This window comes from Zalophus californianus, chromosome 8 (assembly GCF_009762305.2).
Source record: "Zalophus californianus isolate mZalCal1 chromosome 8, mZalCal1.pri.v2, whole genome shotgun sequence".
NCBI lineage: Eukaryota > Metazoa > Chordata > Mammalia > Carnivora > Otariidae > Zalophus > Zalophus californianus.
This window is the reverse complement of record NC_045602.1, coordinates 37,352,412-37,361,793: the sequence shown is the minus strand read 5'-3', so window position 1 is coordinate 37,361,793 and position 9,382 is coordinate 37,352,412. Positions and strand designations below refer to the sequence as shown.

Genomic DNA, 9,382 nt, shown 5'->3' with positions numbered 1-9,382 from the left:
TTTGGGGGTCAAGAGACTGGAGTGAAACTAGCCCGAATATCTCCTAATTCAGAGTTAAGAGGCAGTTCAAGTTGTAATAACATGACTGGAGAAGATCTGGACGCCAGAGGGTACCCAATCACGTATACACTGCAGCAGAGGCAGGCCGGCTTCGGAGATCCGCGCGGCGCTAAGGGAGGTTGACGTACTCTGCAAATCCGGCCCCGCGCTTTCTTCCCGCAGCTGCGCAGGCGCTAGGACCGAAGTAGTGCCGCGCGCCTCCCGTGACGCCCCACCCTGCCCCGCCCCTGCGCGAGGCAGGACGGGAAAGCCAAGATGGACGCGTTCATTTGAACATCTCGCCTGAGTGGCTTCCCAGCACTCCTGCCAGTCGATCGCAGCCGAGCCAACAGCTGCTGCCCATTCTTCCTCCGGAATAGGGGAGGGAGAGGGAATGAGAAGCTGCAGCGGCAGAGGAGTCACCCTGACCGACCCCGCCGCTGCCCTCGGGCCCCCTCGGCCCCACGCCTCCGGGGAGCAGCCGGGGCTCGCCGCGCCTGACGCGTCCCGAGTTACACAGGTGCGGGCTCGGGCCCGCAGTGTCCGGTGCTTCACCGCACGTCCTGTGACCCTCGCACCCGCTCCGAGTTGACTTGCGTTCGGAGACCGGAGGGCTGGGAGCCTAGGGGTAGGCCCTGAGCGCGCGTTTGCGCCAAGTGGCCCCCGGCCTGCGGACTGGGCTTTCCGGAGTGCACCTCCCCGCGCCGCTCCTCGCCGACTTCCTTTCTGAGCTAGACGCGGTGTCCCGTGTGGGCCTCAGCTTCTATATCTGCCCCTTGTTTCTCGCACAGGATTTTTTGAGGCCTAGGGGCTTAGCTTGTTGGTTTCACCTAACCCTAAAGAGGCTGAGGAAACTCTGCCTTTTTCCGGAGACTCTACGCAAGATGCCTTTCCTGTGCATTTGGGTCTCTTCTTAAAAGCAATTTTGTGGTTAACTTGGCAGGGTAGTTTTTGTTTATCGTAAACAATGCCGATAACTTGATTTATAGCTTATCAGTGTAATATAGTACCTTTATATGTAGCTTTTTATGTTGCCCTAATAAATACATAGAAATTTGGGGTACTGTAAAAGTATTAAATATGTTTTAATCGTACACAAAGATACTGCACTGTTAAAATAATTATGTAATGATGTAATTTTCTCAAAGTTTTAATAGAATAACATTTCGAAATTGCACAACTGAAGTTGGATAAAGTCGCAAGTTTAATGCTGGCTATCCTGTTGACTAGGAAATAGGAAGACCAGCAGAGTTTTGTTGTTTTCTTGTAAGTTTTATAAGGCACGTTATTAGTTATGTCCTAAGTTCAACTGTTCTCAATTCTGAATTTTAGCAGGAGGAAATAAGTGCCACCATTGTGACATGCAGTTGTCTCAGGAATAATGTTAATTCACAGCAAAATAGCCTTGCAACTCTGGTTGTTGCATAGGAACTACAGAGGCTTTGAGGTAGTGCAGCAAGGAAAATTACTGATGCCAAAAAAACCTCAAATGAGAAATCTAAATCAAATTTAATTAAACTCTTAATTGTGAGTGCTTTTCAGATACTAAAGGTTGTTTGTAGTGCTGGCATCAAATGTTTGTTTTGATTTCTGTGTTCGAGGATTGCAGTTTAAATGTGATGCAACAAAACCTATTTCTAATGTAGATGTTGTCTCAGAGACAGAACCGGCATCCACTTTACCACGTTGCAGAGTATCAGAATTTTATTCGCTGTCAATTACTGTATATAGAAATGTTTTGGAGGTAAAGAGGTATTTTCCACCCACAGCTCATCTACATCTAATGAACTGTACTGTACTAGATTGTGTTAATTAAAAGCTAGCACTCTTAAATTTGCTACAAGCATGGTTATTCCATGGCCAGGGTTATTCATGCCTTGGTTCTGGTTTGACCAAAAATTGGAATTGGTTGTAGTTATATATTTAAATGAATTGGGGTGTCAAAACTGCTGATGACACTTGATAGTTTATTAGGTCTTTTGTGGACTGGTCAACTAAAAGCAGTACTTCAACTACTGATGAGTTAGTAATATTTTTTTTGTTTCATTCCAGTATGCCAGTGATGCTTTTCATGGAACTGGAATGCCCTTTGATATTATGATTACTTGTATACCTACAATATGATAAGATTTATTTGACACTCATCTAAGGATTAATGACTCTTCTGTAAACTTTTATGACATTTTTATTCTGGTTTTGACTTTAGAAGCTGACCAGAATGTGTTTGAATTCATGCAGAAATAATGTTGATATTTGGAACCCATGTCGAACTTCTATGAAGAAAGGGCAACGATGATTGCAGCCGGGGATTTGCAGGAATTTGTTCCTTTTGGTCGAGACCACTGCAAGCACCACCCTAATGCTTTGAACCTTCAACTTCGCCAGCTGCAGCCAGCCTCTGAGTTATGGTCTTCTGATGGTGCTGCTGGCTTGGTGGGATCCCTTCAGGAGGTTACAATCCACGAGAAACAGAAGGTTCCATTAAGTTTCCCATTACATTTTTGAAACATAGAGTGATGTGATGATCTATTTATAATTTAAGACTACTCAGATGCAACAGAAAGGAGTATGATGCATCTTATAGAGATTCAGATTTGGTAATTTCCATCAAGGCTAAAATGATGACATTATTATAGTGTCATAACTGTTTATTTAGACATGTGTAATTCATGGTGTCATGATTGTGAAGTTCAGTAGTATGATTATGGTCTATTTTAAACCTCCTCTTCACTTAGTATGTAGAGACCAGATTTCATGTTACTTGATGAGTAGATGGTAGAGTTAGAAACAGTCCCTACTGCAAAAGACCTGCATGTTTCTAGAGGAGAAAAGAAATGATACACAAGTAGATAGAGTAGTAATTCTTAAATAGGGGAATGAGAGGCAAGTATGTATCAGAAAATCAGTCTCTCCTGCCTTATTCCCTTTTCCTATCCCTTTGTGATACCAAAATCTCAGAGAGGGGAGGTTTATGTAGTTAGAAATCTATAACCTTTCTGGCCCCTGCATGGCTCAGTTGGTTAAGTGACTGCCTTCGGCTCAGGTCATGATCCTGCAGTCCCAGGATTGAGTCCCAGGATCGAGTCCCAAATCAGGCTTCTTGCTCAGCAGGGAATCTGCTTCTCCCTCAGACCCTCCCCCCTCTCGTGTTTTCTCTCTCATCTCTCTCTCTCAAATAAATAAATAAAATCTTAAAAAAAAAACCAAAGAAATCGAAACCTTTCTTGTTCCCATTCATTTTGATGGGTCAGACGAAGGAAGGAAGGTGAGTGTATATGCAGTTGTGAAACAGGGAAGTCTGCATTATGCATAAACTCCGCCAGTGATTCCCATGTGTACCTCACTACTCCCTTTCCATCACCCCTGCATATGCTTAATATACCCTTTTAGTGTCCCAAGTATGTTGGTTTCGTTCTATAGATAGGTATAATTTGTTTGTTTATATTTTTGGCAGATTAATGTATTATAAGGCAGTTGATACATAGAGAATTTTTGAGTCAATTCTTGTACATGAAATCCTGTAAGATTTATAATACACACCCAGTCTTTTAATCAGTGGCACCAGGCATTCTTAGAGTTGGGTTTGGAGTGGGTCTTACTCCATAGGCAGAGCGAGAGTAGGAGACTTGTGTCTGGATGAGCTTTTGATTTAATTACTCTTGCTCCATACTATTGAAAAAGGGAGTGCTTTAACCTGTCTTACATTTATTAATTTTTAAGGAAAGCTGGCAGTTAAGGAAAGGTGTCAGTGAAATTGGGGAAGAAGTGGATTATGATGAGGAACTCTATGTGGCTGGAAATATGGTGATCTGGAGCAAAGGAAGTAAAAGCCAGGCATTGGCTGTTTATAAAGCGTTTACAGTTGACAGTCCTGTTCAACAGGTGAGTTGATTTGAACTTTAGCATTTAGTTGACTATTTAACATTTTTTTAAAAAAAGCTTTTGCCTTAGAATTTAACAGAAATGGTAAAAACATAGCTTAACGATCCCAGCAGCTGGACGTATATTTTAAAATGTAGTGAAGATAATGGTAGGAAAATAAAAATGTCATTTGTTTTCTGTGTCCTCACTTTTTTTATACTGTCCTTCTGTCAGTTAAATGATGATCTTTAAACATTGTCCTTGATTAATTTGATTTATTGTCAGTAAAAATTTGTAAGACATTAAGGGTACAAAAATATTTTAACCCATGATTTTAATTGCAGAGTATTGAATAAAAAAAATTGGGCTCAGAGTAATACTTGGAAAGGAAAAACATCTACTTTACTCTCATTGTAGTTGGCTATTAAACCTAACTGTTCTGAAATTGGTAATTAAAGGGAAAGAAGCATTTGCCCTGCCTTTTTGGAAGACATGCAGTCCATCTCCAGTTAATGAAGGAAAACCCTTATTTATAAAATGCTGATGAATAAATAAGAAGGGAATGATAGGTTAGAAAACCACCATTTTTAAATTTCCAGTGTAAACTGATTGAGACAATGATTGTAAATGGACACCAACACTGTTGGGTAAAAGGATGCGACCACGGCCCCCAGGTGTCACCCTGTAGCTTACTTGTTAATGTGAAGGAACAAATGATATCGCTCCTTTGGAGGTGTCTGTTGCTCTCCACCTCAGCCAAATGGATTGAGTTTACTGTCACTGATAGTGGGGCAAAGGAGTAATACACATCTCTGCTGTAATGCAGCCTGAAATGCATGATGTCATCTACTAAGTTTTCTTCCCAGAAATACTTAATTTGAATATTTAGATCTAACTTTCAATTTGAGGAAATATGGGGACAAGAAGATCAGTTTTTAAAATATCAGGGAATGTGGAGTGGGTTGGAGATGTAAATGAAACAAGAATGCCAAAGGTTGGTAATTATTGAAGCTGGCGGATGGGAATTCATTGCTAGTCTGTTTACTTAATACATATTTGAAACTTCCCATAATAAAAAGTTTAAAGAAAAAACACTGAGAAAACAGTCGGGACAGTCTACATTCTGGTCTCTTTAAAAAGTCAGGGAGGAAAAAAAAGGGAGAAAGAAAAGGTGGGGACTGCTCTAGATTAAAAAAGAGTAAAGGGACATCAAATGCAATAGTTTTTGAAACTTGTTAAATGAACTTTGATTGAATCCTGGTTCTAGAATATCAGCTAAAAAAGACATTTTTGGGGAAAATTTGCAAAACTTGCAAATGGACTGGATATTAAGTGATGTTAATTTTTCTAAAGATTTTTTTCTAAAATGAGTCTAGGAGAGTCTGAGAATAAGATTATTGGGTAAGTCTGGAGATTATAAAATAGCTTGATGATTTTGAACTCTTCTAACTCTTTGGCTTTCTAAAACTTATTTGCGTGGGGCGCTTGGGTGGCTCAGTGGGTAAGCGTCTGCCTTCGGCTCAGGTCATGATCCCAGGGTCCTGGGATCGAGCCCTACCATCGGGCTCCCTGCTCCGTGGGAAGCCTGCTTCTCCCTCTGCTGCTCCCCTTGCTTGTGTTCCCTCTCTCCCTGTCTCTCTCTATCAAATAAATAAATAAAATCTTTAAAATAAAACTTACTTGCAAACATAGTTTGTCTTTCCTTATAATATTTATCATTAATATGATTTTGTTTTATTCTTTTTTGTTCCCATGGTATGTGTATTGAGCTCATAAGGAAGGACAGGTATTATGTAGGTGTCATTGTTATTAGATGCCATCAGTGAATAGGTTATTGTTTAGATAGAATTTTCTCAGGTTAAGCATTTTGTTTTGATTTTAGGCATTGTGGTGTGACTTCATCATATCACAGGATAAGTCTGAGAAGGCCTACAGTAAGTTTCTTTTTGAAATTTTATTTCATCTTACTCCAAATGTTTATCTCCTTGTTTTTTTTGTTGTTGTTCAAAATAAGTAGCCACTAGTAATAGTGATTTAGCCTAAGCGTTTTTTTAATGGTATGTTAAAGAATTTGTGCTGTTGGGAATTGCAGTTTGTGATTGTTGAGATTTTTTTTTTTTTTGAAAAAAAATGCATAAATCTTGTTGTACCCTTTCTTTTCAGGTAGTGATGAAGTAGAAAAATGCATATGTATATTGCAAAGCTCATGTATTAACATGCATAGCATAGAAGGAAAGGATTACATAGCTTCTTTACCTTTCCAGGTAAATTGAGTATTTCGCTGTTTTTGTGTTTTGTTGTAGAATATTCTTGAACTAATTGGTTGCAGAAGAATTGCTATTCTTATGCTTTGTAGTAATCAAGAATGTCATTTTTATTCAAATAACTTTATATTTGAATAAAATTAAATTTAAAATTTGAATAAAATATAAATTTAAATGAAGTAAAATTTATTCAAATTTTAACAGTTTTAATCCTTACCATTTTTCCATCCTTTGCATAAAAAATAAATTATTTAATGAAGTGAATTACGGAGTTTTTTCCTGAGAGATTTTTTTCAGTTATAAAAAGAAATCATTTTGGAATATTAAAGCACGTGAAAAAGATTAGTCTTTTTCCTGTTTCTCATCTTTTTTATACCTAGTGCTATTGTTAAAATTTCATCACATTGTCATTTTGGTACTGTTATTAGCCAGTGGCAGGAATTTCTGATTGAACTCTTTCTTAGATTTGATTTTGTCTTGGACTTTAAAAAAATATTGCTAATGATCACATTGTTTTGTAAAGCTTTAAGTCGGAAGAAAATCTAATATTTTATGGTTTCCTAAGCACATGCTGTAGAGTAGTTTCTTTTACTTCTGTTTTTTCCTGTCCTTTTACCTGATAGGTTGCAAATGTTTGGCCCACCAAATATGGATTGTTGTTTGAACGAAGCAGTTCTACACATGAGGTACCTCCAGGTCCACCCAGGTATTCATTTTACTGCGTTCAGTTTATTATTATTTGGGCTTTTTTGGTGTTGGTTTTCAGGTAAAAATGTTTACCTAGAAGTTTGGGATGATGATCATTTCCATGCTAACAGCACAGATAAATGCCATTTTCTCTCATCTCAGTATTATACACTTAGGAGGTCTACTTCTGACTCGACAATTATCTACTGCTTCCCTCCTCTCCTCCATAGTAAAATTAAATGAACACATAACTTATGGATATAAAGACTGTTCTTAGAGCTGTCATTGTTTGATTTTGTTACTTTGGGCAAGTCATTAGAGCTTTCTTGGCTTTAGTTTCCTTATCTGTTGCAGAAGTACTATCATTTATCTTTTAGGATTTATGCAAAGATTAAATGAGCTGATGTATGTAATCTTTGACATAGGACTTAGTACATGTTAGATGCACAATAAACGGAAGGTGCTTATTGGTAGCATGTTTACCTTGTGTCCCTAATAAATTATGAGCTCATCGAAGGACAGGAACATATAGTACCTGTCATAGTCTGGTGCAAGTAGTAGACACTGGTTTTTTTTTTTTTTTTTTTTTTAAGATTTTATTTATTTGACAGAGACAGCGAGAGAGGGAGAGAACACAGGCAGGGGGAGTGGGAGAGGGAGAAGCGGGCTTCCCGCCGAGCAGGGAGCCCGATGCGGGGCTCGATCCCAGGACCCCGGTTTTTAAAAAATTGCTTATAGATTTAATCTTCCTGTGTTTAGATAGAAGGCCTGTTTTTTTCTCCTTTTTAAATCACTCCTTAAAAAAATGCAGCCTTTTTATTTACTTGAAATTTTTCTTCCCTTTTTTTTGACACTTTTTTGTAAATGGATGTAGGACACTAAATTTCTTTCTTAGCTGCTAAAGACACACTGCCACTAAGAGAGGTTTAAAAAAAAACAAAAACTGCCTTATGCTTATTACTCCATTGGCTCTGTAATGTGATAATTGCTATTTGTAGAGATTCCCTGGGCTGTATTGATTTTCCTGTGTGTGTGTGCATGCATAGGATTACCATGCACAAGAAGAGAGATTTCCAGGAATGAAATAGAAGATACTGTGAAAAATAGCATGTAAAAAGTTTAGAGGCTTGCTTTATGAGATAGGAGATTTCTAGTTGCTTGTATAATCTGAAGAATATATTTCTTTGCAAAGAAAGTGCAAAATTTACACATAAATGGAATCATTTTTTTGTTGGTGATTGACTGATTATTTGTTTATTACTAGAGAACCTTTACCTACTATGTTCAGCATGCTGCATCCACTAGATGAAATAACCCCACTTGTTTGTAAATCTGGAAGTAAGTGTATTTTTATAAATTCGTTCATATAAGTTCTCTTTTTAAGTTTGGGGGATAGGAGGAAATGAATGAGCTTTGTGAAAATTGGGCTTGTTTTATAGAAATAATGTAGTTTAAACATTTTTATTATGAAAATTTATGTTAAAGCAAGAACTTCTTGAATACCATGGTATTAACTGTTTTCATAGTTATTCTTTTATTAAAAATAGGGCCTATACTCAATCAGGAACATTGATATATTCACTGACCTATCTGTAGATGAGTCTACAGATGACTCTACTCCTCAGTAATAAGTAAACGAACAATACTTAGATGAACTAAAATTGTTTTTTGTTGTTGAAGAAAAGTGTAGGTTCTTAGGCCTGTACTGTGTAAATTTTAATAATTCATTTTCTTGTTTATAATAAAATAATTTGCTGAGATGCAGAACTTTAATATTTCCTACAGATATTTCTAGATGCTGATCTTAAAAATTTAAATGTGGCCAAACATGATAGGTGATTATAAATAATGAGGACTTGAAAACTGAAAAAAAAATGTTTATATTTTTTGACCAATTTTACTTGTAGGACTTTGTGCCAAGCACATATTCTGAAATTCCACTGAGGTTTTAATCTTTTGTATCGGGGCTTGGCAAACTACAGCCCATGGGCTAAACCCAGCCAACAGCTTGTTTTTGTATGGCTTATGAGCTAAGAATGGTTTTTATCTTTTTAAAGGGTTGTAGAAAAAAACATTATGCGACAGTCATTATGTGGTCCACAAAGCCTAAGCTATTTATTCTCTGGCCTTTTACAAGAAAGTTTGTTGATAATTCTGTATCATATTGGTAACAATTACAGACAGCCTAAATAAACATGTTAGAGCCTACGACTGAATGGTGTGAAGGATTATTGATCACATTTTTGAATACTATTTAATGACCTTAGGAATTGCTTATTCATAATGTGAAGTAGAATATAAAACTAAATACAGTGATTCTAATTTTGTAAAGGTATAAAAAGTGTATGTATACGTGTAGTAAAAGAACACTAGAACAAATACTCCCTAATGTATTAGTAGGGGATATTTAGAGATGGTGGAATTATGAGTGATTTTTATTCATTTCTTTAAAAAATACCTTTTATTTTTGTAAGAAAGTTACTTAAAATTAAAAAAAAAATAACTGAGAGGGAAGCATTTAGGAAGCTGTC

At 37.3% G+C, this 9,382-nt stretch overlaps 1 protein-coding gene across 8 annotated transcripts in view; it reads left to right on the top strand.

Annotated features, from left to right (window-relative positions):
- The first annotated feature begins 285 nt into the window (after positions 1–285).
- Positions 286–9,382, top strand: part of ANAPC1 (anaphase promoting complex subunit 1) — a 91,624-nt gene continuing 82,527 nt past the window's right edge. For 2 of the 8 annotated variants that reach the window (XM_027621563.2, XM_027621557.2), the window contains exons 1-7: positions 683–1,305; positions 2,278–2,514; positions 3,760–3,921; positions 5,783–5,834; positions 6,064–6,164; positions 6,788–6,870; positions 8,116–8,189. In XM_027621563.2, coding sequence (XP_027477364.1) covers positions 2,302–2,514; positions 3,760–3,921; positions 5,783–5,834; positions 6,064–6,164; positions 6,788–6,870; positions 8,116–8,189 — 685 coding nt within the window. In that variant the 5' untranslated portion in view covers positions 683–1,305; positions 2,278–2,301. The other 6 variants (XM_027621560.1, XM_027621558.1, XM_027621559.1 and 3 more) reach the window with 6 other exon arrangements.